This window comes from Temnothorax nylanderi, unplaced genomic scaffold (assembly GCF_030848795.1).
Source record: "Temnothorax nylanderi isolate EJ_2023f unplaced genomic scaffold, tnyl_v1.0 TNYL_tig0169_pilon, whole genome shotgun sequence".
NCBI lineage: Eukaryota > Metazoa > Arthropoda > Insecta > Hymenoptera > Formicidae > Temnothorax > Temnothorax nylanderi.
This window is the reverse complement of record NW_027249231.1, coordinates 227,727-255,095: the sequence shown is the minus strand read 5'-3', so window position 1 is coordinate 255,095 and position 27,369 is coordinate 227,727. Positions and strand designations below refer to the sequence as shown.

At 36.6% G+C, this 27,369-nt stretch overlaps 3 protein-coding genes across 5 annotated transcripts; 2 read left to right on the top strand and 1 right to left on the bottom strand.

Annotated features, from left to right (window-relative positions):
• Positions 1-6,965: 6,965 nt before the first annotated feature.
• Positions 6,966-8,822, top strand: LOC139777963 (uncharacterized). The gene is made up of 3 exons (XM_071715677.1): positions 6,966-7,251; positions 8,008-8,137; positions 8,197-8,822. The coding sequence occupies exons 1-3, from the start codon at positions 7,124-7,126 to the stop codon at positions 8,713-8,715; spliced, it is 777 nt and encodes a 258-aa protein (XP_071571778.1). The 5' UTR covers positions 6,966-7,123; the 3' UTR covers positions 8,716-8,822.
• A 3,257-nt stretch (positions 8,823-12,079) lies between these two features.
• On the top strand, positions 12,080-15,300 carry LOC139777953 (2',5'-phosphodiesterase 12). 3 transcript variants are annotated; one of them, XM_071715660.1, is made up of 8 exons: positions 12,080-12,253; positions 12,325-12,675; positions 12,986-13,536; positions 13,662-13,801; positions 14,073-14,359; positions 14,447-14,602; positions 14,748-14,868; positions 15,013-15,300. In XM_071715660.1, exons 2-8 carry the CDS (start codon positions 12,391-12,393, stop codon positions 15,273-15,275), a joined length of 1,803 nt encoding a protein of 600 aa, XP_071571761.1. In that variant the 5' UTR covers positions 12,080-12,253; positions 12,325-12,390; the 3' UTR covers positions 15,276-15,300. The 3 variants fall into 3 exon arrangements, with proteins under 3 accessions (XP_071571761.1, XP_071571762.1, XP_071571763.1); XM_071715661.1 differs by having other exon boundaries at positions 12,087-12,212; XM_071715662.1 differs by lacking the exon at positions 12,080-12,253 and having other exon boundaries at positions 12,545-12,675; positions 12,990-13,536.
• A 557-nt stretch (positions 15,301-15,857) lies between these two features.
• Caper (RNA-binding protein 39-like protein Caper) lies at positions 15,858-25,998 on the bottom strand. Its single transcript, XM_071715663.1, has 8 exons — positions 25,654-25,998; positions 22,300-22,364; positions 20,533-20,853; positions 20,062-20,266; positions 19,663-19,929; positions 19,311-19,486; positions 19,047-19,217; positions 15,858-18,692 (listed from the first exon to the last, which is right to left on the bottom strand). Exons 1-8 carry the CDS (start codon positions 25,741-25,743, stop codon positions 18,395-18,397), a joined length of 1,593 nt encoding a protein of 530 aa, XP_071571764.1. The 5' UTR covers positions 25,744-25,998; the 3' UTR covers positions 15,858-18,394.
• Between the last annotated feature and the right edge of the window lie 1,371 nt (positions 25,999-27,369).

Sequence of the window (27,369 nt, the reverse complement as noted above, 5' to 3'; positions counted from 1 at the left end):
GCTCGCTGCAATCTCACGTTCACTCGCGAACTCTTCCTCATCCTCGTCTTCTTCTTCTTCTTCTTCTTTTATATCTACTCGCGAATAGCATAAAGATTCCCCGCGTATCGGCGTTCTGAAACGGCAACGAGTAACAGTTGAGCAAGAAACTGTGGCCGGCGGCGGCTGTACGTGGTAGATCCTCGATCGCGGCATTCGCGGCGGATCGTGAATCACGTTCTCCAACGGAAACTGTTGTTGTGCATTTGACCCGTTAGCGCGTTCGCGCTACGATCAGATCAAAAATCATTTCTCTCTTACGCAGCGATTACGTGACACCTGATCCCATAACTAGCTCCGCCTATCTTTATTTCCCCGGCACGTACTGCGGGATATTTAAAATCATACTCGAAGATAGAAATGTTTCTCACACGGGAGAAGTATAAGTACCAAGTTCGCGAGAAACCTAGGATCAATCTTATTATCCCTGACATTATGAATTCTTGCACGATATATTTCAGGATTCATAAAAATGAGAATGTGGTACACATAGATCTTTGCAATCCGCAAAAAACTCAGCTAAAAAAAGATCAAGGTTTCTTCAATCGACAGTTTAAAACATACTGTCTCTACATCTCGTGTATCTCGTATACTTATACAAGAGAGTCTTGGAAAAAAAACAAAATAAAACAACTTTTTGTTTAATTTGTTTCAAAAACTACTTCCATCCAAAAGATAAAATCTAGACAACTTAATTTAAATATTCATTGTCGTTTAAAAGATTTCATATCGAGGATATTTTTTAAAGATTCTCGTTTCTGCGAATCCTAGATATATATATTCCAGATATCGCAGATCCCAAACGCGAGACCAGTACATTAACTTCTTATAGAGTGACGAATTCTCCCAGTTTTGCCTTTGAATGTATTATGCTTAATGATAGTTACTGTGTCGTAACTCACTCGGAATATAAAGTTGCAGATCAAATTTAAAGCGCTTACGCGACGCGCCATCGGACTAGATCTCCGAAGGTGAAGCTGTGAGGACTAACTATTGAATATCGTTGCTCGAATATAATACACACTGTTGCAACTCGTGACGTTTCACTACAAAGGCAAGGACTTCTCAACGGTCCGTGATAACGATCAACGCTGGGTGGTGTCATTCGGTACCTAGCTGTATTCAATTTATTCAAACCATTCTTAATCAGATAGGATGAAACGCATAGAAAGTGGTGCTTATTCTACTACCGCGACGAAATAATACGCACGTTTCTTTGCCAATCCACAAAAGAATCGTGCCGCGATATGCTTGAACGTAGAATTCTTCTGATCTAAAGTATCTAATCCACTCATCAACCGCTCGCTTTTCACTTTCTATCGAACAAAAATATGCGAATAAGATAGCCAAATATTGTTTTTGTAACATTTGCATGTCTCAGTTATATAAAATTCACTTGCGTTTCTTTTGCAATTAATTTATAGGGGAAAGATAAAAATAATGAGTCGCTCTGCCTCTTCGACTTTTCGTGCGTTCTGAAAAATGCTTATGTACCGGTAGGTAGTTAATTTTGTATCGTTAAGACTGTAATAGCGTTTGGGTTAAATCACTGTCGATTTGTTTGCTGCACGGAAAAGAAAACACTTTCGGTCGCGCATTTGCATATTCGCAGATCATTCGTTTATCAACGTTCCAGATGTTTCGCCCGAACCGCACAAAGATAAAAGCTGAAAAGGAGAAAAAATGTAAGGAAAAAAAAAGACGAGAGGGACGAAAACGAGAGCGGTCGAAGTTTCTCCGACCCAGATTTTCGCTTTGCCATAATCACGACACGTTAAATGGCAGAAGTAAATAAAAAAATCTCGGACGCGACCGACGCATCTGCCAGCGACGCGCGGGCGCAGCTGCACCTGTGCGACCCCCGATACGTTTTCCCATTAATTAAGCAGATATGAGCAATTTGCCAAATCACGTAACCCGTCGTCGTTCCAATGAGTCCTCCAATCTCTGAAGTTCAGCTGGCACCACAACGCGCGCACCGGTGTGCGGCGGACTTTCGATTTTCTTCGGGACCTCTCTCACACGCGCCGGTCCGTGTGCAAAACGAAACGTATACTTAATATAAATCTGTTCTTAATCTGTGCTCTCACGGCCTGGATTTTAATTGCTCGGAATCACCTGCAACTGTTTGACCGCGATAATAAGCAGGAATAAGATACACGGATTTCGGTGTCTTGTTACAAAAAAATCTTGTTAATACGTTTTCTCATTCCTCATTTGCTTTTAGTATCTTTTACATCTGATTATTTGCATTATAAATACAAAAAGTCTAATTAGTATATAGGGAAACAATATATAGATACGTTGATTTTTCCACAGCTATTATTTATAATCAAGAATATTTTAGATTTAAACAAAAACAATTCTTGAAAATTTTAATTATATCTACAGCAAGGTAAAAACTATTCTTATGAAACTTTGAGATTTCTTTCCTCATAAGCAAGATATCGAGAGGATTAAATAATAACCTTTATCTCGTGCGTCGAGATGATGACGTCGAGAATGAATATTCGCCGCTCAGAAAATTGATTCGAATTGTTTGAAGTGGGAAATGTATCCGCGTCGCAAACGCGCGCGGGCCCAATCGAAAAACTCGGTTTTACATATATCGAAGCTGTTACAAAGCGTAATCGGCACGACGCGACGGCACGATGGCCGTCAGAAAGTCGCCGGGATTATGCGGGTCGTGGGCCCGATTATTCCGGCCGTGGAACATGATATTCTTTATGCAAATTTTGTAGATGCGTGAGTGCGTGTGTGCGTACACGCGCCAGATCCGTGATCCGCGTGGCAGAGAACGACATTGTGCAATCCGATTAAAGCTGATAAAAAAAGTCAATTAAGTAACGCGAGCGACTAAAGCCGAGCGCGAACGCAATTACGCCGAGAAATCTCTTCGTGATCCCGACGTCGCGATAAATTAAAAAACGCCGGCTGCGTACATTGTCTGCGAACGCGATTGTAAATAGTATCTGGGTCGTGGCGGCAATATTTTCGCGCCATATACATATAAATAAACCAAAGAATTCTCAACGAAATTAATTGGATCTTCCAATCCTATCGTAAAAAATAAAATTATTTCATGTATAAAATTAAAGCTGCTCCGATTACATGTAATATGTGTATATAATTATTTCCATATCTATTATATTCTGTTTAAGAAGCTTTAAACTCGCATAATTAGAAAAATGTCGTTTATTTATTTATTCTGTATTTAAAAATTGCATAATTGTTAAATTATTGTATCCTGTCAAATTGAATTATCGTGAAAAGTGAGACTATCTTATAGACTTAATTACATAAACGTAGCAAATGTTTTCGTTGCGATAAGAAGCGCGAATAATGGAAAGGGGAAAAAAATGAAGAAATAAGTAATTAGTTTCAGAAAGATAATTATAGCGATTAAAAAAGGGATAATTATAGGGATGAAAATAAAACATTAACTGCGTGAAGAACATTAACTGTCAGGACAATTAAGCTCGAAATTAAACATCTTTTTCTCTCTTTCCCGGAATGCGACCGGATTCGCAATTCGCGGAATTCGGGTGACCGGCTGGAAATATCGGACTCGAGGATCGTCCCTGATTCCGCACGGGTGTGGCTTGGCCAAACGACTTGATAAAAAGTATACGCAATATCGTACGCACGCATAATATGCATATAGCGACGATTAGCATCGATGCGGAGCGAAAAACATTCATTAGCATGAACACGACTGTCCTTCGCGATTGTATCAGTTGGTCTCGCGTTTATCCGCGCGTTTCTCCGTCTCTGTTCATTTTTCGACACGGGACCACTTTCGGTTTCGTCCCTCACCAGATATCGCGACTTTCTCGCGACGAAACAGCTACGATTATGTAAGCGCAAAATGGCGAAGATTATGTGCCACGATTTTTGTGGTCGAAACGTGTTATTTAGGTGATCGAGGATTGACGATTTGCATTGCTAATCGGATTAATGGGGACAATTTAATCGATTAACTTCCTCGAACATGATCAAAGTAACTTTTCCTTCACCAGCTGTGATTTACCATACTTGCTACATAGTTACGCAGGTATTGACTTCTTTACTACTGATTACAGATATACATATACAGACCGTTTCCTAAGTACGTACAAAAAATTGAACGGGATATTCCGTGACTTATTTTAGGAAGAAAAGGTCCTATAAACATATGTCCTAAACTGCTTCAAAATACAGGGTGTCAAAGTTGTGGAAAAAAATGAAAATTTCAAAAATCTGGAAAACTTTAAAGATATTTCATTCAAATTTGGTATGCGTACATTTGATATGCGTACATTTGATATGTGATATTAAGAACCATTTTCGATGAAACATTTTTAGGCCCAACAAAGGCGCATACAGTGATACAAAATGGCAAATCTACCGAAGGCAAAAATAACGGCGCAAAGAAAAAAAGCCTGTCGCTCAACGCGGAAAATCGTGCCGTTCATACGACGTTGGTGCAAAACTGTTCTTCCGTTGGCAAGGCAAAGTTTCAGATTTACTCCGACGGCAATGACAAAATTTTTTTGTACTTACTTAGGAAACACCCTATATATTGGTATTGTTAGCTTATATTATGGTTTAATAATAAAAATATATTTATATTTTAATATTAATGTAAAAAATACACCAGCTTTTTTGCTTTTAACTAAGATTACCCTTGATAAAATATCCAAATATATTCTCATATGTGATAAAATGTATAGCAACTGTACATAATGTAATCAATAAACGGCTAAATACTATTAACAAAAAATGTAGTTGCGCGATAGCTCTGATTTACCCCGCATCACGAAACAAAGTGTTGAATTTACATCATCGTGTTGTGTTCGCAAATCGAGGTGATACGTCGAACGAAAAATCGGCATTGACTAACTCTTAATAAAAGGACGTTAAAGTCGCGGGATAAGCGGGTTCCGTTTACGCACGCTCATGCGTGAAGGCATTAAACCACGGAATTAATAATCGGCATTCACGGTCATCGCACGCAACCTGAACCTAACCAAACTCGCTCTTATAACAGCGACTAATGGCTTGGCATGTATTTCTATAATTAGCGTGATAACATCGGCGCACCAGTATCATCGGTCGTAACTCGAAAGAAGGAAAAACGATCAAGGAGAAACGAAACCTGTGGCGAACTAGTTTCTAATTTTATCGCGTAAGTTAGCTGTTTTCGAACAAGTTTGTAAGGATGGCGGAAAGATCATGAAAGGGATCTAATGTAATAAACAAAATTTCCGTATATACAGAAATGTACAGCCTGATCCGTAATTGGTGTATAAAACGCTGTACAATATTATGTATATGTATATGTATACATATATATGTATATATATGAGCAGTATATTTATTTAAGGTAACAATCTATTTTGCATGTAAAATTTTAAATTTTAAGGTCATCATTTTGTAAAGGTATAATTTTTTTCAATAATTTTATTTTCTACTTCAGGCAAATTAATAAGGATTAAAATGTCATACGAATTTTCTGTTTCAGATAAGGACTGCTATCACTTTCGTGTGCAAGATAAACTTCTTTCGCAATGCGTCAACGTTATATACATAACGTTTTATGTATAAAAAAACAATAAAAATAATTACTTTTATAACTTAAGAAAACCGAAAAGTTTGATAACATTTATAGTTCTTTTTTTTAAATCTTAAACATTGTCTCTGTTTCCGCACGCAAGATATATTGCCTCTTTAAATCAGATGTTCACGAGAAAATGCTTACCGAAACATTGATAATTCTTGAGCTAACAAAAGTTAATGTATCTTTATGAGTTAAATTGAAAAAAGTTGTAAGTATAGATAAACAGCAAAATTTTATTCTCTTTATCTATTTCTTAAATGAGTGTCGTTTCTCAATAAAATTTTAATTCCAAGCTTAATTAGATATCTCATTTAATAATTAAGAAAATATTCCCACTTGTAAAAAGAATATGTAAAGTCGAGTCGAATTTCGTTATTGCTTCTTTCCCGCGATGCTGATTAATCCTCTCGCTGTATGTTTAAGTCGAATCGTGAGAAACTGTCATTGCAAATGATCGTTTATTTTGATAATTGGACCTAACCAAGGGGCTTAGTAGCGTAATATGATGTAATTTTATTAGTTACTTAAATTAAAAGAAAAAGATTAAAATCACGTTCATCTCAGATTTGTTTCAATGCGTGTAACACATATTGTAAGTAGTTGTCATCGCTCAGATCACACGTTTTAATAATTTAAGTATTAATATAATTAATAGTTGAATAATTTTATCCATTAATATAGAATGTCGATCTTATCACAAAGAACGAAATTGATTGTTTATTGGTTTTTCCAGTCTGTGTTATGAAATTTATGATTTTTATCCCTTAAAGACAAATTTATACACACAAAAACTTTTCACATGTAAAATAAAACCAATCGCGGAAAAGAGAGAACGATGAAGTGTGACTATTGACTTAACAATGGATTAAGTCTGGGTTTTTTAACAATGGATAATGCGGGTCGTTCCACGCTCGCGATAAAAAATTGCAAACCTATCATTTCGCTAATAAAGGAAAATGTAAAATATTCAAGAGTGTAGAAAGATTCACGTGACACACGAGTAATGCTAGTTTCTTTCCAACTAAATATTATAATATCTACCGAATTAATAATATAATATCATTATTACACTTATAATATAATATATTATTATTACTCTTGTTTTATTTTTATTGCAAAAATGTGAGCAGACGCAGGTTGAAAGGTACAAATATATCTATTTGTCGGGTCTTTAATAGTTATATATATATATATATATATATATATATATATATATATATATGTTTCGCTTTATCTGCGAAATCCGACATGTGCGTCGATAAATATCGCTCGGTGACCTCATCGAGTATTGCATCGAGAAAGCGCATCGTTCCAGAGCCACCTTCGTTACTCGGCCAGCGGTCTCGGCATCCGCCACGCATTTGTCAAGCTCGTCCTCCGCGATAACCTTCGCGAGAACTCGCGAAATCCGAGAAGAAATCGCGGCGAATCGTTAATAACCGTCGCGGGATAGATAGGTTCAAAGGTGTCCCCGGGATCGTCCGTATGAATGCAACGGATGTACGTTTAACTTTAAAGGCATGGACGCCCGCGGTGCCACGCAAGATACCGGACAACATCGTGTCCTCGAGTTACACGACGACAAGAAGAGGGTTCGTGCCATCCTACGAAAAGTATGAATATTTATCGTATCTAACGGGGACCGGAGCAGCCGGAGAATGAATATATATATTACATTAAATGCGATTTTGGATTAGATAATGTAACAGTATAATTGTACAATAAGATTAGTAATAATAAGATGTTCAATTGCCATCCAAAATCATATTTAATTTAATGTAGACGATATAACAATATGATAATATATAATATAAAGTCCACTTTTAAACAATCTATAATTCGTGTCAGATTCTAAGATATTATAATAGGTACTAAATTGTTTAATAATACAAAATTGTAAATGAATCTCAGCCTCAAGAAAAATGCAATAAAATTATTTTCACGATGCTCCATGCAAAAAAGTCAATATCTTACATTTTTATAAAAAAATTATTATATATATAAATAATAATTCTTCAATTTAAAAGGTTTTTAAAACATTCAAAAACAAGTTCCAAATAAACAGAAAAGTATAAAAGCGAATGACAACCGATTAAATTTGTTAATTTTGACGGTGTCTATTGTGCTGGTTAAGAATTTAAAAATCTTTTATGCCTTGTAACATGAAAAAAAAAACAAATATAAATTAAATTTGTTGAGTCTTCTGTTATATTTTTCGTTATTAAATCTTAGAAAAATGTAATTTATTACGTCACATTTATATTGTTTATTAATTTTATATAATATTTTTAATATTATGATTATTATATATATTAAATCCAATACTATTATAAATAATATTTTTATGTGCAATTTGCATGCATACACAGAGAGAGAGAACCTCGCATAGAACAACTACTTTCGAACGAGTATCAGCGAATTTGGTGGCAGGAGAAATTAGCCTGGGATAAGACTATAACTGCTAAAAAAGTTGCAAGCAAAAAAATATTACCCCGTAAGGTAAACAATTATTAGAAAATTATCGATAGCGCGATTATTAAATTTGACTATATTTACAGCTGATTAAGAAAAAAGTACCGACATGCGTGACCGTCAAATATACAACAAGAGCGGAGCGATTGAAAGAAAAAAAGAGAGAAGACTTTAAAAAGAAGTCTAACGAGAATCTTAAAACCGGAGAAATGACTTTTGCGAAGCAAAGCGATATAAAATTTAAAAAACGCGAAGAGACGAAATCGGAGAATCAGGAGAAAACAAGAGCCGAGGATCGTGAAGAAACGAAATCACAGAAGCAGGAGGAAACAAAATTAGAAAATCGTGAAGAAACAAAGTCAGAGAATCATGAAGAAACAAAATCAGAAAAAGTCGAAGAAGCGAACCCAGCAGAATGCGAAGAAACGAAATCGGAACAAATCGAGAAAGTGAAGTCAGAGGAATGCGAAGAAACGAAGTCAGAAAAATACGAGGAAACAAAATCAGAAGTACGCGAACAAACAAAATCGGAAGAACGCGGAGAAACGCGATTAGAGAACAACAAAGATACAATAAAGGAAAAAAATACGGGGAAAGAAAATTAGAAGACAACAACAAATAAACAATTGAATTACATTATCTCCCGTTTATCTCTTGCAGAATCGAGACTAACACAATTTCTTGGAAAAATAAAAAAATTCTCAAACAAAGAGTTAAAGAGTTATTCGACACGAAACTCGAATCTATTCAACTTTTGATTATTCGATTTTTCAAATCTCTTTTACAATTTAATCAACTGTAAATCTGTAATTATTTTCTTTCTGTTAAGTGTAAAAGATAGGATAAACGCTATTTTCTCGATAAGTCAAACCCTAAATTTTCTTATTAAAATCAAGAGACACGGTATATATAGTGTCTCGCGCCAAGTACACGCGCAGCGCGAGACCGCCGTGTATCTCTGCGCGAACCGTATATAAATATACAGAAAAGTAAAATTTAACATCCAGCCTCAATTTTCTTCATCAGTAGAAAATAATATACAATAGTGGTTTGATAAAAACACGTATTCTATAAAGTCTATATTGCACAAGAGCTACATAAAAAGTGCTTTCCATTTATACTGACACAAGTTGACACAAGTGTTGTTCTGTCTTTGTTATTCATTGAATGCAAAGAAAAATAGAATGACATTTGTGTCGACTTGTGTCAATAAATGGAAAGCATGCAACAGTATTGCAATACTAAGTTTTTATTTAAAAAATTTCATGGTATCACTCACCCATCCCATCAGTGCAGTCTTAACTTGTGTAACTTCAATCTTCTTTCAAATTCTTCTTTCAAATTCTTAATTCTTTGTCACGAATATAATTTTTCTAATAAGAAAAAGCCCCTACTCACAGGCTCATAGGCTTCTACATGTATATAGGCTACGTTCCTTTTGATGCTTTCAACGTTTTAAGCACCATTTTGTCTTCGTTACACATCGAATATCAAACAGAAATGGAGCGATGCTTTCAGCGCTGAAAGCGTCAAAAGGAACGCAGCCATAGAAGACCGCCCCTACAATAATACTTTTAACGCCATCTAAGAGAATTAAAATAATCTCGACATCGAGTGTCTGTCGATACAATACTCACTTTTTCTTCCAATACCGATCATCGTTAACACAGTTACCATATTGTCGATAAACTCAAAAAAATTACTCCGAAATGATAATGGCGAAATAACTTGGCGGAGTTATATCTATTAGTACTAGCAGAGAGAAGCCTGAGAAAGGCCATATCCCGGCCTTTTTTGTGGGACCGTCGAAAGCCCCTGTACACTACCGCCAGTGGATCCATTTTCGAATATGGTACTACGTAGCCACGTTCATTTTCCGACACTGCCGATAAAACATCATTACCATACCTACAAATTGCACTGACTGCACGGACGCGCACCAAAATGATGTTTTATCGGCAGTGTCGGAAAGAGAAAAAGTGAGAGAGGGAGAGAGGGAGAGAGGGCTATTAGATATTTAACATTAACATATAATATAAATATATAAAATAAGTTAATATTTATCGATACATGTAAGATATAATAAACTGATTCTCAACCAATTACAATCGAGAATATTTATATCTTACATGTATCGATAAATATTATTAACTTATTGTCTAAAAGATGTCTTATGTGCTTATGTCCCGCTTTTGGACATGTGTGCTGTCTGGGTTATTTCAAATAAAATATATGTATCTCCTATCAATTTAAAAATCCGAATACGAGACAACAGGCCTTTATGGAAAATTTTGTAAGCAAAACGAATAATATTTGGGAAACAAGCAACAGAGAATGTTTTATAATTTTTAAGTATCTTGATGACGACGCGCGCGGTTTATCGTCTTTTATGGTATGCGCGATCACCGCGCTGCAAGAACGATCGCGACGAAATTTTTACGAACGATAGAATTTAATGTTAATTTTCTATAAAGTAGAGGTATAAAGTAGGAGGAATAAATAAGCACATATAAATAAATTTGAAACATTTGTAAACGTAACGAATTACGTGTGAACGAGCGAATTACGTGTCTGTTTTTGAACGAAAAACGGAATTGTATTCGTGGATGCACATTTCAGCTGTTCGCACTCTCGATATTCATATACGCATTTCGAAGCAAGTTCGCTCTCTCGTTCGCGATCGTTTGCAAATGAAACGTCAAACGCGTGATCGTTCTCTTCAATCACTTAATTAATTATTAATTTCCGCACTTAACAAGAGTTCAAGCTATTCATTGACTCCGTTTACACGGCACCGTTAATCGGGTTTTATAACATCGGTAGTTCTTAGGCCGGTCAATCACAGCTATTCCATTCTTCTGAAGAATGATTACGATTGGTCTTCCTGACAACTACCGATGTTATAAAACCCGATTAACGGTGTCATGTAAACACAGTCATTGAAGCGTCTCTCCCAGTCTCTCCGCGCGATTCACTCATTCGAAAAAATCGAAACGAAGACAGGAGACAGGAGACGTGAATTCCGAGGTTATCGATCGTTTCACTGCGACACGCGGAACAACGATTCCATTAAGATTCGGATGTATCGCGCTTCGAATCATTTATTTCTCACATATGTACATATAATTCACTCACCATTCAATGACAGCGCACTGCAGTGACTGCAGGAGACCCGCCAAATCACAGCCGGCAGGGTGATATGTACGGCGCCGGCGCGGCGTCCAGCACGGCATTCGACGTTCATTTCGTCTAGCGACGGCATCTCCCTCGTTTCAGTCGACACGAAGGAACGGAATATTCGGCGTACGTTCAGCTTGCAACACCCCGTAACCGAATTTCTTTTCGTTCACGAGAAAGGAATTACACGACACACGACCGACAACGACAACGTCTCACACCGACGTTGAACGTGTCACGTATTACTTGCGCCGCTTGCGCGTGCGCGCGCCGGCGTACTAGGCGCCGCACACTCGCACAGTCCGTACTAGCGGCGCGGGCGCGACCGTTGAATCGGTTAAATGAATCCGTCGACTTCGGAGTTTCGGAGCAGCGTATGGCAGCGTACGTTCAAACTCGGCGCGCGGACGATTCTTTCTATCGGCGAGACGGCCTTGCTAGTTTGCTACTTGTTTTCGTCGACGAGCTCGGAATACCGTTACCCGCGGATGTTACTCAAACATTCTCCCGATGAATTTCGGACAGGTGTGAAGTGTCAAGTGTTTGTGCTCCGCGCGCGTCGCCGTGCTCCGTGCTGTGGGTGCTGGGTGCACTCGAGTAAAGTTTTCGAACGCAGCCCAGATGAAACCGCACAATTTGCAGATGTAGCACGCGGACGCGCACCAAATGATGTTTTATCGGCAGTATCGGAAAATAAACGTGGCTACGTAGTACCAATTTCGAAAATGGATGTACTGGCGCTAGTGTACAGGGGTTTTCGACTTCGACGGTCGAAAAACCGGAAAAACACCGGGATGGCCTCTCTCTCTCTCTCTCTCTCAAGCTTTTCTCTGTCTGGTACTAGTTGTCGCAGTTGTCGCACGTGTATCCGTGTTCCGTTCCGTGTATGGATGGATTGGTACAAGAGCGAGAGAATACCGTGAAGGTATTTATAACCTCCAACGGGTTTTCCTGATTATCTACCATGTATGTACACGATGATTACATGAATAAATTTTTTAGACATTTAATTTTAAATTAACATTTTTTTTGTCTAGTTAACCAATTCCGCCCGCCTGAAGATCTAAAATACATCCAGGCTGAATGAACCGCGATCGATTATAATGCGAAATACATTCGCTAAATTATTCGCACACAGAGTACACCTAATTTCACCGATTCTCACGCCGTATCGCAGTAAGCACTGTCAACCGAAACTCACGCTGAGGATGAACGAAGCATTTCTCCGCTACGAGAAAGGCAATGACCTGTTCGACATCTCGTTTCGTTATGTGGACGAGACGACGAAGGTCGACCGTCAGTTCAACTTTTCCAGGCAGGCCGCGGAAAGTGTGAACAATTTCCTCAAAAGGGTCGACACAAATGTTTGCAAATTTGTAAACAAAAAGGTGAGAGAAACGAATGTCCCCCTTTTTTCCTCTTCTTTTTTTATTATCCGATTCCCAACTATCATTATATTATAGAATTATAGTATTATTTTATAACAGATAGAATATATTGAATATATACTGTAACCAAGAAAAAGGATTTTTCTAAAAAGAAAAAAATTTACGAATATAAAATAGAATTTCTTACAACTTGTGAAAAATTGTATCAAAATCAGTAGAAATATTTCTAGGGATAGGGGTATTTAAAATGAAATATAGTATATAGAATAAAAAAATATCTAGTTGAGAAACAAGAGATTTATTTCTTTAGATAGAGAGAAAAAGGAAGAAAAATGCTGCTGCGGAGATGCCTGATTTGTCAAACGATAATGTGAAGACTGGGAAGATCATGCTTCTCAAGAATGATGTCAAAGTCGATGGCGATACATTATGCCAAAGCCTTCTACAGGATTCCGCAGAGCTAAAACTGATCATTTTTGAGAAGACTTTCTTAGTAAAGCGAAATGCGCCTTACATCATCAGAATGTCATTACCATCGAGCATATTGGCAGGTTTTCCAACTTATCCATCCAAGTTTGAGTCACTGTACACTGACACAAAGAAATCGACTTTCGACTGGTACAAAAACGATTCTATTAACAATAAGCCGAATTTGTGGACACACGTAAGCAATGGATATTTATACGTACCCAACGTGACCGACATTGGCTGCCATTTGAAAGTTAACTGTGAACCGCGAAACGAATCAGATTTTGGCTCTAGGATGGAAGTAGAGTCGAAGAATGTCGTGGAAGCCGGACCTGGACAATGCCCATCCGACATTCGACATCAGTTCACAAAACATAAGTTATCAGGCAGGAGGTACGATACTCAAAATGAATACGATGAGTAATGTAGAAAAATCTATATTATTTATAATAAAACGATGTTGTATTAAACATATACATTTTATTTGCCATCTGTATCTTCAAGAAGGAAAATTATAGTTTCAGGATAATAAGTTATAATATACTGGCAGATACGTATGCCGATTCTGATTTTTCTAAGGATGTATTGTTTCCATACTGTCCACAATATGCTTTAGACATGGACTACAGAAAGCAATTGGTACTTAAAGAAATAATAGGTGAGTGATAAATATAATTTATCTAAGCTATTTAAATAATTTTATTAGAAACGTAAAATATATTTTGAATAATTTTCTTTATATATAGAAAAAGTTTAGAATATCTGATAGTTTATTAATATTAATAAACTATTAAATTATTATTAATTCACGAAACCAATTCTTTCCAAAGTCTTTAATATTAAAAACAGTGTTTTAGATTATCGAGTCAAGCAATATATAACAAGTTTATAATCATTTTCGTCACTTTAATACGATGATTTTATTATAGGTTTTAATGGCGATATAATTTGTTTGCAAGAAGTTGATAGAAGTATATACGAATATGATTTGTTACCTTCTCTGTACATGCTGAATTACGATGGCGTGTTTGTTACGAAAAATGAAATTAGCGAAGGACTCGCCACATTTTTCAATCAGGATAGATTTGAGAAATTAAGATTCGAATACAGCGTAATGGCTCAAAACGTTGATCTTCCTAAATTTGCTGCCATCTGGTCCAAAATCGACAATGACAAGATGAAGGAAAGATTTTTGGGTAGAAATACAACCATTCAGGTAATCGCGTATGATACAATTGAGATCTTAAATAGATATTAAGTAGATATTATCATACTCATCAGATAAAAGTTAGCAATGATTTAGGTGACGACGTTACGATCAAAAGAGAACCGATCTGAGATCTTGATTATCGGCAACACACATTTATACTTTAAACCTGATTCGGATCATATACGTTTGTTGCAAGGATTTTATGCTGTTACATATATACACGATGTCGCGAAAAGGATTCGAGAAGAGGTAAATACTTTCTCCAACCTCGTACATTCACACCTAGAAAAATATTTGAAAAAGTTATTTTGATACTTTTGCGTATTATCTCACGCGTTATAAGAGTTTGTATTATACTACAATTTATTGACAATCGTCGTATGTACGTTGACAGAATCCTGAATGTAACGTGAGTGTGCTACTTTGCGGAGACTTTAACAGTGTCCCGGAATGCGGCATTTATCAACTGATGACTGAGAATTACGTTCCAGAAACCTGCGAAGACTGGAAAAGTAGTGAGTGACTTTCTTCAATATTATCAGTTTACGAAAACTCGTTTCTTTCTGATTTCGTTACCCTCTTTGTCTTGCCATGCAACGTGTCGCGATCGAAATGACTGTATCTTGCGAAATGAGAAAAAAAAATTGTTTCTTTTTCAGATGCTGAGGAAGCTATAAAAAATATATCTTTAAAACAGGATCTTTGCATGTCTAGTGCTTGCGGCACGCCGGAATATACAAACTACACGCCGGAGTTCTCTGCCTGTCTGGACTACATATTTTATGAGAGAGACAAGTTCGTAGTAGAACAAGTGGTCCCAATGCCTAGTAAGGAAGAGCTTACTCTTCACACAGGTTTGCCATCCGTGGTGTTTCCCAGTGATCATATATCTTTATGTGCTGATTTAAAATTGAAAGAATAATAAATATTGGACATTACTAAATAGAGCTACCTCTAATATCTCGTATCAAACATAGTGATTAAACCTATGTGCACACATGGGGGAATGTATACAAACAAAAGAGTGTATAATCATCAAGCGTTAATGTAAAATCTCTATTGCCATCATTGCTACTTATTATTCTTGAGCGCTATTTCAAGATTTGAATAATTCTACAATGTTTGAATTATTCATCCCGTCTTTAACTATTTAAAAATAAATTTCGTATTAATTTATTATTGCGCATCAAATATTAACTAAGGTTTTACAAAAGCAAATTTTGTTGCAATATTTAGAGATTTTTTTTAACATTACGTATTAATATATCTATAATCTCACTGTAATGCCATGATGATCAGAAAGTCATATAATCTCGACAAATAGAGAAAATACAACTTACATTTCCTGCAACAGATACCTACATGCTATGTAATTTATAACATTTTGTTCAATTGATTAATATCAATCGGCAGATAGCAAAAACTTGTTTTAGAATGAGAAACGAGTCGTAAGGGATACTGTGGATTGGGAAAAATATATTGCCAAAAATGCAACAAGTTCTCGTAATCTAGAACAGATCCTTCATTCCAAGTGCATCACATTAATTTCATTTATCTCATCAAAGTGTACATTCATATTTCAGTAATACGAAGATACAGTAAAATGATGACGTTACTTATATCTACAGCTATAGAGTTAATTTACAAAAACTTATATACAGATTGTTTTTTTTTTCTTCGACGGCTCGGCTAAAGGTCTGCAGATAACGAGGGACTTTAAATTTGAAATACAAACTTTCTACTGCAGTATACAAAATTGTTTTTAGTTCTTTTTACTTCTATTTTAAGAGAAAAATCTGAATTTTTGTATTTTACCATTTTACCAGTCTACAATTGCGCGTGACGAATAGAAATTCTATAGTCTGCAGCTATCTGAGTTCTAAGTTACGAAGCGTTTCAAAGAAATCCAATAGAATATCGTAGAAAAACATAGAAAAAATTATTTTGCTTTCCTAGATATTCGATTAAAATATCTTTTTATTTTATTTATATTTTTCTACCGTAGATTCGAAAATTATTACGTGATTGTTACGTTACATGAAACATGTATATGATATATTTATAATGTTGTTGATTTAACTTTCATAAAAATTATTCAGTAACCAATCATAAATAAAATGATAAATTTAATCATAAAAATTTATGTGCTATATTTTACGAATTAAATAAATTGTCAGTTTTATTTCAAAACTCGGACTTCTGATATCTTTTGTATAGTTCTAGATTTAAACGCGACTGTTTAATATAAAAGCATTATATTGATAAACAATTGCGTTTAAATCTACGAACGCAAATGAGAATGTTTATTACAAAATTTTGTAATTGCTTTATTTTTTAATCAATCATTCTATTCCGTACTAACTTGATTAGCTGTTCTTTTTTTTCTAATCTCATATTTTTAATATAGAAGCACTTCAGCAATGAGATTTACCGGCAACTTTAAAAATGAAATTAATCCACTTCAATTGGTCCATTTTTCGGCGCAATATTCAGGGCATCCGGTGTAGGATGTCCCGATACTAAAAATTCTGTTGTGTGTTGAAGAGAGTAAAATTTTATAGTAAGGATTATATATTTTATATATCTTGATCACATGACACAATTGTATTTATAGTTTATTAAAATCGTGTCTTATTCTAATGCAATATTCTAAACTGTAGAAGAGTACTTGATCGTGAAATAACTATTCGAGTGAAAAATTTATAATACCTGCAGACCTCTTTTCTATCACATTTTGCTTCCACTTCCATATAAATGTAACAAATCTAATATGTATCTAAAGTAATGCTCTCCGCTAAGCCCTTGTAACCACTAAAATACCTTAATCCTTTCTTCCCCAAATATAAGCTTGTAATAACGCATCATTGTGAAAATTTCATTTTTTATACTCTTAGATAAGTCGAAAATATAGAGAAAAAATTCAGGTTGGATTTTCTCTTCCTATTTAATATTACCATAATTGTGGATATAATCCAGGAAGGATATGAACTAAAAAGTAGTACAGGAATTATATAGAATCGATTAATCAAACGATACAAAATTGACAAGATTTTTTATTCTTTTAATATTAAGGTATTTTTTTATACGTTATAGATACAAACTTAATACGTGAACTAGATTAGGGATGAAAGGATTAAGGCCTTTCTTTTCTTTATTCAACGTAACTGCTATGAACGATCGACTGAATACCTCATTAAAATATTCAAAAACATGCTATTTCAATTGCGAAACATAATACATCGACACATAAAGTGAAATATCCGCACCGCATTAACATTTAGGTGTCTGTAAATTTTAAAAGAAACAAAAACACAAATTGTCCTTACTCAAAAACGAAGTTACGCGAGTTATTTGATTGATTGTTAGCGCTTTTTGAATCTAACTTTGACGTCCTTACGCTTTTTAGCGATATGGATATCTTCATGCAGGTTTTGGCAAAAAAAAATCAATTTCAAAATTATATCGCCGATATCGCACAGCCTTCGCTCTTTACAAATAAAAAACATCAATTTCATAATTGCATTATATGTATTATAATATCGCCAAAAAATTAGAACAATCAGTATTTATATTATATTGCTTCATATTACAAGGGGAAACTAAATAAAAAATTATGAAATAATATAAATATATATACAACGTAGCATAGAATCATATATTTTCAGGTCCATAAATCCTTCAATTCACATTTGAAGTCAGATGCAAATGTCAAACAACCTTCAACTGTCACAAATTTCGATTGCCATCAAAATCGCTCACGCGAACAATGGACGTGCCGTGAAACGAATCGAACTTATCGCATGTTTAGACTACTACAATGAATTTATGCGTGACATAAGTGACAACATATCAGAGTGACATCATTGAAACCTGTTGCTTAGAGTGCCTCCTTTCCCCATTTTATCAACAAATAAAAAATGCGATTTCACCAGACAGCAACAAGAAAATGTGAGATAGAGAGAGAAGAACACAATACTACGCAAGGATTTACACATCAGCAGACGATTGTTGCTCGCTTGCTTGCTCGCTCGTTCAAGATCATCACATTCCTCTTCGCGGCGCACTTGGCACCAACAGTTGCAACGCAGTCATCGCATCGGGGAATAACGAGTGATAATTCACCACGGGTACGTAGGCTGCGGTTATGACACGGCCAGCGAACCATCGACCATGCAACGAGTTCACCGCCGCCACGGCAGTCGCGATCGACGGGCATTTCACGTAAACGTTGCCCTGCGGTGATGCTTGATCCACATATACGTGCAGAACGCCCCCGTGCTTGTTACATTCCTCGATCACGTCATCGCGGATCTCTTTTGCCCAGTTAGGATTCGTCTCACTAGAAACAATAACGATACAAATTATAATTTCTTATTAATTTCAATGAAAATTATAACCCGTAACTACGTAAATTAATACTTTTCTTAACAAGTTTGAAATTAATACACTATAATTAACTTGCTTTAAAAGATATTTTACAATAAGAATGTCATGTCATCATTAGTTTTGCATATAACTGGCATATATGTTATAAATCAATCATGATAACATTTTTATTTAGCATATATATTCCCCCTAGTGAAAGTACAGCACACACACGTAACACTAGGTCTACAAATATGCAATGCATAAAGTTATGCATAAATAAGTGCATAAAATAATACTGTTCGATACAAGGTAACACGTGACTTACTTTTGCGGATCAAACATGTTCGATAACATGAAACACTGTGTCGCAATGGGAGGTGCAGCTTGAGGTGGTGGTTGCGGCTGCGCCATTACTGGTGCCATATTTAAAGCGTTTGCTGCAGCGGGAGGAATTTCCAGGCCAGTACCTTCCGCCAATTTGAACATCAATTGTAACCTTCAAAAATAATAAATTTTTTAACGAAGTGACCTTAATTCGCATATTAATTTGTTCCTTTTTTTTTAGTCTTTTATGTTATATTTTACATACCTTCCAGTCGCTCCGAGATCAATTCCACTACGATCTAGCTCATCAGTATCGAGTAGGGAAGGTCCTTGAATCAGGTCGGTTCGTTCCGTTACGTTTCCAACTTTCATAGGTCTACCAGCGAGCTCGAATCCATTCAGTTGTTCCAACGCTTTTTTTGCGTCGTCTGCATTTCTGAACTGAAAAAAATAATGAAGATCTTGAGTTTCACACAAATATAACAAACAGTATTCAAGATATTGACAATTATGGATTACAAATAAAGAATATTAATTCAATTGTACGAAGAAATAATATCTCGACGCGTATTTAAAGAGAGACATTTGTGCATATGAATAATGTCGTGAAAACTTACAGTCAGGAAACCGTAACCCTTGCTGCGCCCCGTTTCAGGATCCATAATCAACTGTATGTTGTCAATCTTTCCAAAGGGTTCAAAGATCCCGCGAAGCATATCTTCTGTAATGTTAAAGTGTAGAGATCCTACGTATAATCGCATGGGTCCTGTTTGTCCCTTAGGCATTAGATTCGGCATCGAATTACCCATGCGATTCTTTTCAGCCTGTGTATGCTGTACTACGATAGGCACTCCAAGAAGCTTTTGACCCGATAGACCAAGAGCCTACAAAGTAACATGAGAATCAAGGAAATACTTTTCCAGCTATTCAGTACAAAAGTTCTCTAAATGAGGAAAACGCTCAGGAAACATATCATAAAATACTATTTAATTGTCATCTCCAATTAATATACTCACAAGTGTCACACTCTCTGGGTCTTTAAACTCTACATAAGCAATCCCTTTGAATCTTCGAGTTTTGTTGCATGTGATAAGTCTGACATCCTGTACTTTGCCAACGCTTGAGAAGAATTCTTCCAAATCGCGCGCACGAATTCGCTGACTTAACTGCATACAAAAGACAGTCCGAGCATCTCGTTCCTCTGGTGTTAATTCATCGTTTCTGAAGACATATGTTATTATATTCATTAAATATTTTAAAAAACTTAAATATTAAAGATTGGAGGAACTCTTAGTTTGACATTGTTGCACATTAATTTCTGTTACTAAATGCAATAGTAACAAAACCAAAGTTAATATTCATATTGATTTAGCATAAGTATACCCCCAAAATCACAGATTGCAATTCCATGATTGGGTCTAGTCAATTATGCATCTCAAATTTCATTAGTATAGAAGTCTTATTATAAATGTAACAGATATACTTACATTCCAAGCGGACTGTGACCTTTGCCGAACGGCGGTCGGGCTCTAGGAAGGGTCAATGGTGTCAGCGATCTCTTCCTCCTTCTGTCTCTCTCCCGATCTCTGTCTCGTCTGTCCTTATCTCGTTCGCCGTCCCGATCCCTGTCCCGATCCCGTCTGTCCCGCGATCTTGATCTTCGTCGACGATCGCGGTCGCCGCGATCGCGATCCCTGTCGCCGCGATCGCGGTCTCGGTCCCTGTCTCTGTCGCGATCCCGTCGATCTTTGTCTCGGCGATCGCGATCTCGGGATCGTGAACGAGAACGCGAGCGATGTTTGCTTTTCCTACGAAAGAAAAATACTTCAATTAAAAAGGCTCGCTCGAAATAAAGCGAATTGAATAATACTCCTTTAAATATCAAGATGGAGATTCAAGATACCCACGTGTATGAAATTGTTTTAGATATATATACTCTTGTACATATGTACTATACTCAGCTTATATTAAATTAAGAATGTGGTTTTCATTTCAAAGCTAAGACATTGATTTAAAAACCCATTAAAAAAATAAAAAATGTAAAAATTACTAAGAAAAGTAGGTTTGAACCATTCTGTTGAAGAGAAATCCCTACATATGTAAAATAATGCTAATCTTGAATGAATTCTTTCAACATCTGCATTGATTTTTATAGTTATTATAGAATTATATTGTTATCACTAGAATACTCGGATTAAAATCTTTTTGGCAAGTAATTTGAATGAATGACGCTAAAATGATGAGTATATTGAGATGCTGGAAAATGCATTTTCCACAATATTTGATTCAGCCATAAAAAGAAAGTTGCGTTACCGAATTTTTTTTGGTATTCTTTAATACCGAGTTTCCTAAGACTCGGTTATTAAGGTAGCACAACGCAACTCAGTAATTTTATGTAATTTTATTTCGTCTTTTCATTCAGAGTTATAAGGAAGTATATCGTTTCACGAAAGGAGAATCTGTAGTACAGATATTCTTCCTATATACTTACCATCATCAGGTTTAACCTTTGGAATTATGAAATTAACCGGCATTTACTAATTGTATGGGGTCTATAACAAAGAGAATAAAACTTCAGATGGGTCTGTTAGGCGAGTGACTAATGCTGCTTCAATTATGGCGCAAAGATATAACAACATCACAAGGCGTTGCGGGAAATGACAATGTAGCTTTTTCTTTTTTTTACTCTAACTTGATTCGACAGTGTATTGACGGTGTATTAGGATTAACGACATGCTAACATAATACTCAAATAATAGTCACAATATATTCTAATGACAGATTCCTTGACAATTTTGACAACCTGTACAATCGTAAGGATTATTTCACGTTGCAACAAAGAACACACAGAATAGCACAAGAAAATTAAATAAAATGATTAGAAAATCGAAATATCTTTTATTCTTAATTAACGTTACTCTGTCATCATTAGCTTTTTATCATTAACACATTGTATTCAATGCCATAACGTACCGTTCAGACATACTGATACGTATAAATTCGTTTATTTTGAAAGTGACCCAAGTAAAATCTCAAAACACAATAAAATGAAAGTAAGACGATGGCGAGTCGATGTGTTTTAACAAGACCTCCAAATTCTAATAAGCTTTAATGTGTGATGTAGGGTCTCACCTAGTCTTGCTCAGCTTCAAAGTTAAATACAAGGGTCGTGCAATTAAGTTTTGTAATCCTCATCTACAATCTCCATTTAATTTTCACTATAACTAAGTAATTCAAAAGAAGGTTCTACTCACCCAGACGATTTGCGACTAGACCCATTCTCCTTGGAGGACTTGTCTTTGGAAGAGGAGTCCTGCTCCTACGAACAGCAAACAGTTGAATGCCATGCCAGCCAGCCGATGTGGCAGGGACGCGCGAACAAGGGGACAAAAAGCAAATCGTAGAACGTTAGTAAATTTCATAACGACAGTCTTTTCACTATAAATATGTATAAATATAACAATAACGTTATATATATATATAATATATATATATGTATGTATTTCTTTTAATATCTTTTGTTTTATTGTCAAATGTCAAATGTCAAATTCAACGAGAATTACGAACGAGAGAATCTGTTTTATTTTTCGTATCGCCTGTCAGTACTACGGTAGCAACCTTCCCTTGTTGCGGAAAAGCAATGCTTTTTTTGATGCTGGATGAGACAGATGTCGGCGTCAATTCTCGTGCTCTTTCTCATCTTTTCTGTTCATTTTTTTTTGTCCAGAACTTTCTATGGGACTCTCCGAGAGCGCTGAGGGAGGGGAAGGTACAAGAAGAGAAGAGAGAGCGAGCGTGAGAGAGAGCGTGTATAACAGAGAGAGAGAAAGAGAGAGAAAGACGGGGCGAGCATAGCGATGCGACACGGTCGCATGCACCTGGCTCAAACTTACCAATTGCTTTATCGGGTATTAGGAAAGCATTGCAATCTTGGGTTGAGCATGCCTTGGTGTTTAAACTACCAATGGCCAACCACACATCCTTTTTCTTCTGCAAAAGAGAGCCCTCATCAAAGACAGCACGATTTCAAAAGGGTGTAAACGCGAGAGACGCGAGCGAGCACCCCTAATCGCTAATATAGCCTACGATTACCAACGCGCATTTGCTGATTAGGGAGTGTGTCTCTCGTTAATCAGGGGATCGTTTTAGACTACTGTTCTTTCCCCACCCCCCTCTCTTCCAACACAGGGAAGAGACCGACCCACTCTGCAAGATTCAACTCGCACAGATTCGCGATCCGGCCCAGAAAATTCTTTCGTTCTCGCTGTAAAGCGTGTTTCAATGACAATGCAAGTGACGGTACAAACAACAGTTATTTCTTATCTTACAATTCAAACATTAATTCACTTGGTGAGCGTTGAACTTTATTAAGGATATAGCAGACGAAATATTCGGATGGAGAACAAAAGCAAGTTCTTGAAACAATTTTCTTGAATAAATATAATTATCTTGTTTTAGTTTACTGGCCAATTTACTATACTTTCACCTTGCAAACTTAAGACGTAACGCAGGATGCTTACAAAGTTCCTATCCAGTTTCTCAGAGCAAAAACGTTTTACAAAAAATTACGCACAGATGTACAATAATGTCTTTACGTGCAAATCACCAGTACATTAGAAATTATATTATTACTGCGCGTTTAAAATTCTAAAAAATTGGAGCTCTCTACGTGTAGGCGTAGGTACATGACTCATGTCATTTACCTCAAGCTACACTGAAAACTGATCAATAAGATGAATAGGCATTTTGTAAACAATTTCGAAACGTCGAATTTAGTAGAGAATAATAAGCTAAAAGCAAAGTATGAATTTCGGAACCCTGACGTGTCTTCTGTCGCACTGCGATTAAGTGTTGTGATACCTGATCGATGCCACTACCTAGAAGGCAAATTGCTATCATTACAAGTTGTACAAAAACAATGGGCAGGGTTTAGAAATGTAAAAAATGAGCTCGTTCATGAACCTTTACAAGTAAAACGTTTTCAAGTTCCCTAAAAAAACATCTGACAACTATAGCACTTTGGCAATATGACAATATTTTTATCTTACAGCTTTATAATAAGAACTAAAGAGAATTACTTTGTTACGTTTGATATAAAGAGAGAAGTATTCAAATAATGTAACTGTAAATTAAGTGGAAACAAACAGAAATAACAATTGCAAATATTTTAAACTTATAAATCACAATAAAGTTCAATCGACAAGCTCTACTACTTATATATGATAATGTATTAATAATAGATAAATAATTATTAAACGATAAGAAACGAAGATGTATTTAGATTATGTAAGGATAGTGAAAATAAGTATTTCGTAAAATTGATTTCCGAATACGAGTATTAAGTATCGGAGTATTGTTAAATATGGAGTACCCTTCTGCTTCTTATATCTTACAGATAAGATACACTTTATCTTAGCAAAAACAACGAGTAAGGAGTGTTACGTTATAGCAAAGTGCAAGAAGAATGATTTGAATTATTCAATACGTTTTATCGACTTTCACACGCGTGTACTTATTTTTGAGTCGCAAGGTACGCTCAAAAATCCACAAATGCACGAACTCATGAATTCCTACATGCTCGAGATGGTAGATTTGTAATAAACCTTATAAACCCACAAATGTCAAAAATTCTCATAGAGTCTGGAATCCGAGGATCCCTCAGAGTACGTTATTGATTCGTAAGTTGCTTGCAAATGTTCAATCGCACGCTCTTGCATTCAAACACACTCGCGCACATTCACTCGACTTTTATTCGCGTAAGCTTTGGCGCAAAGACCTCAGGGACTCATGTCTAACGGTACCAATGTCGTTACCATGTGTTCAAACAGCATGAAGCTTCCCATGGATTACCACGAGTTATCATCGTTATCATTGTCAAGAACTGCCTCCATTTGATTGCGTGAGCGTGTACCACCATGACAGTGACGCGTGTAATTTCCATTTTAATCTTATGAAACCTAACACCTTTGTGAGAAAAAAAATTTTTAAAAAGATAAAAAAACGGAGACAGAGAGAGAGAGAGAGAGAGAGAGAGAGAGACTAGAAATAAGGATAGAGAAGAGACAGGAAAAAAAGAGAAGAGATTATTAGAAAATGATGTTAGATGATTGCTGTATCTTAATACCTCGTCGTCTTTCAAGTGCAAGGAACTCGCTGGCGCACATCCTATGAGCGCGAGGGTACATGTTACGTACCATCTATAAGTACAGAAAACGGAGGTGTTGATCAATAGTTGATACATCAGAGACAAGGGCGTACTTTGTTCTACATATATATGTATTTTTTTTATATATATACTTGTATATAAAACTATCCATATACCACACACAGAGAAAGAGAGAGTAAAAAAATATATATATAGCGGGAGTGACAGGGGGATAGAGGAGTGGCGGGTTCCCTTTCTCTCATACGGCGGCGAGTGCGTTTATTTAAAAATAAAAAAATAAAAAAAATGAAAAAATAGGAGGCACGTACAACGCGATGCACGAGCGTGAGCGAGGGCGGAAACGACGGCGACCCAGATAGAGACCCAAATGAGAGAAAGAGAGAGAAAAAGGTAGCGTAGAGAGAGATCAGTATACAATAGCTGACAGAGAAGCAAGGCTTACCCCTTTCTTATACGGCGCCTCCAGCATCGCCTCGACATCCAAATCCTCCGCCATTGCGCGAGTCGGGGAGCTCTCTGAAACGCCACGCATTAGCGGACCACAGATTTCACGTTGCTCGCGGACAAGAGAGGAGAGATACGTGAATGACGAGGCGTCCCTCGGTTACCGGAGACTATCGAGCTACAAAACGTGCAGGCGCCGCGACAATCGTTCTAAATTGAGAGCGGCTCGGGTAACGATCGAGAGTAAAGTGAAACGCGTTACGCGAGAATAATCGTTACGCGACGACGATGACGACGATGGCAGCCATGGCAGGTCAGATCAAAATGGCCGATACCGGATTCGGCGAGCGAACCTCTTCTCCCCCCCCTCCCCTCTCTCCTCCTTCCCGCCCATCCTCGTCCGAAATGCTCTCTCCGGAAATGACGCTCGTCAATACGTGAATCGTTCGGCAACTGCACGTTTGGCCGTAAACCGTATTACTTTTATGCAATTAAAACGAATTGGTCAGATTAAAATTGTCGCTCTTAAAGATCGAGATTGCATTGAGGTCGCATAGGAATTGACCGATCGTTACGAAGAAATTTTTCGTTCTTTTCTCGTCGTGATCGATCAAATTCGATGTTACCCCGATGCGATTAAATCTTTCAAACTTTTCACCTTGTTCACATTGGCCGCGTTCAGCAGACACAACTGTTGAGTTCGTCTTATCAACACTCTGCGTTGATTGGTTGGTTCTAAAAGTGAGGCCGGTATTCTGAGGCTGCGTTCCGATATTTACTGCAAGTACTGAAAATCTATAGTTTACGTAACGTACACTATAGATTTTCAGTACCGACAGTGAATATCGGAACGCAGCCATAGGGCGGTATTCATAGTCGGATCTTATATCTAAGATCGTCTTAAGTCTGGTCAAAAGCAGTCTTAAGACCCCGTCCAGCCAATCAAATGACCGTATTAGCAACTTAAGACATTACTTAAGACGGTCTTGAAATAAGATCCGACTATGAATACCGCTCATAGTCGGATCTTATTTCAAGACCGTCTTAAGTAATGTCTTAAAATGCTCATACGGCTCTGTGGCCGGTATTCATAATCAGATCTTATTTCCAGACCGTCTTAAGTATAATATCTTAAGATGCTAATACGGCTCTGTGATTGGTTAATGACATCTTAAGATTGTACTTAAGATGGTCTTAAATATAAGAACCGACTATGAATACCGGCCTATGAATACCGGCCTAAGAGCCAATCACGTTCGACTGCTACTGAGCGGCTTGGTCTGCTGAACGCGCCCATTAGAAAATTCATCCCGGCCAATCCCGGCCTTTTTCGTGGGACCGTCGAAAGTTCCTGTACACTAGCGCCAATACATTCATTTTCGAAATTGGTACTACGTAGCCACGTTCATTTTTCGACACTGCCGATAAACCATCATTTTGGTGCGCGTCCGTGCTACATCTGCAAATGTATAGTGTTATATGTATAACACCAATTAAGGGGATCCTAAAGCCGTCTGTAATACCTACACTCGTACTTTAACAATATTTGCTTCGTATAAAAATTCTACAACTTGATGTTACAAAATGAGGGTGCAGGTCCATTCAGTAGACATCAAGGAATATCATACCGTTTGTAGAATTAGGCTGAGACTCCAAACAAAAAAGTTAAACGAAAAGTACGATTTAGTGAACGNAAAGACCTTTACGTTCACGT

Coding starts and splice junctions, on each gene's coding strand:
- LOC139777963 (XM_071715677.1), top strand. CDS start 7,124: ATGAATGCAACGGATGTACGTTTAACTTTAAAGGCATGGACGCCCGCG. Junction 7,252..8,007: donor TTCGTGCCATCCTACGAAAA/GTATGAATATTT, acceptor ATGCATACACAG/AGAGAGAGAACCTCGCATAG. Junction 8,138..8,196: donor AAAAAATATTACCCCGTAAG/GTAAACAATTAT, acceptor CTATATTTACAG/CTGATTAAGAAAAAAGTACC.
- Caper (XM_071715663.1), bottom strand. CDS start 25,743: ATGCGTGGCGTTTCAGAGAGCTCCCCGACTCGCGCAATGGCGGAGGAT. Junction 22,365..25,653: donor AGGCGCCGTATAAGAAAGGG/GTAAGCCTTGCT, acceptor TGCTGTTCGTAG/GAGCAGGACTCCTCTTCCAA. Junction 20,267..20,532: donor GGTCACAGTCCGCTTGGAAT/GTAAGTATATCT, acceptor ATATGTCTTCAG/AAACGATGAATTAACACCAG.
- LOC139777953 (XM_071715660.1), top strand. CDS start 12,391: ATGCGAAATACATTCGCTAAATTATTCGCACACAGAGTACACCTAATT. Junction 12,676..12,985: donor GCAAATTTGTAAACAAAAAG/GTGAGAGAAACG, acceptor TTATTTCTTTAG/ATAGAGAGAAAAAGGAAGAA. Junction 13,537..13,661: donor CATAAGTTATCAGGCAGGAG/GTACGATACTCA, acceptor GGAAAATTATAG/TTTCAGGATAATAAGTTATA.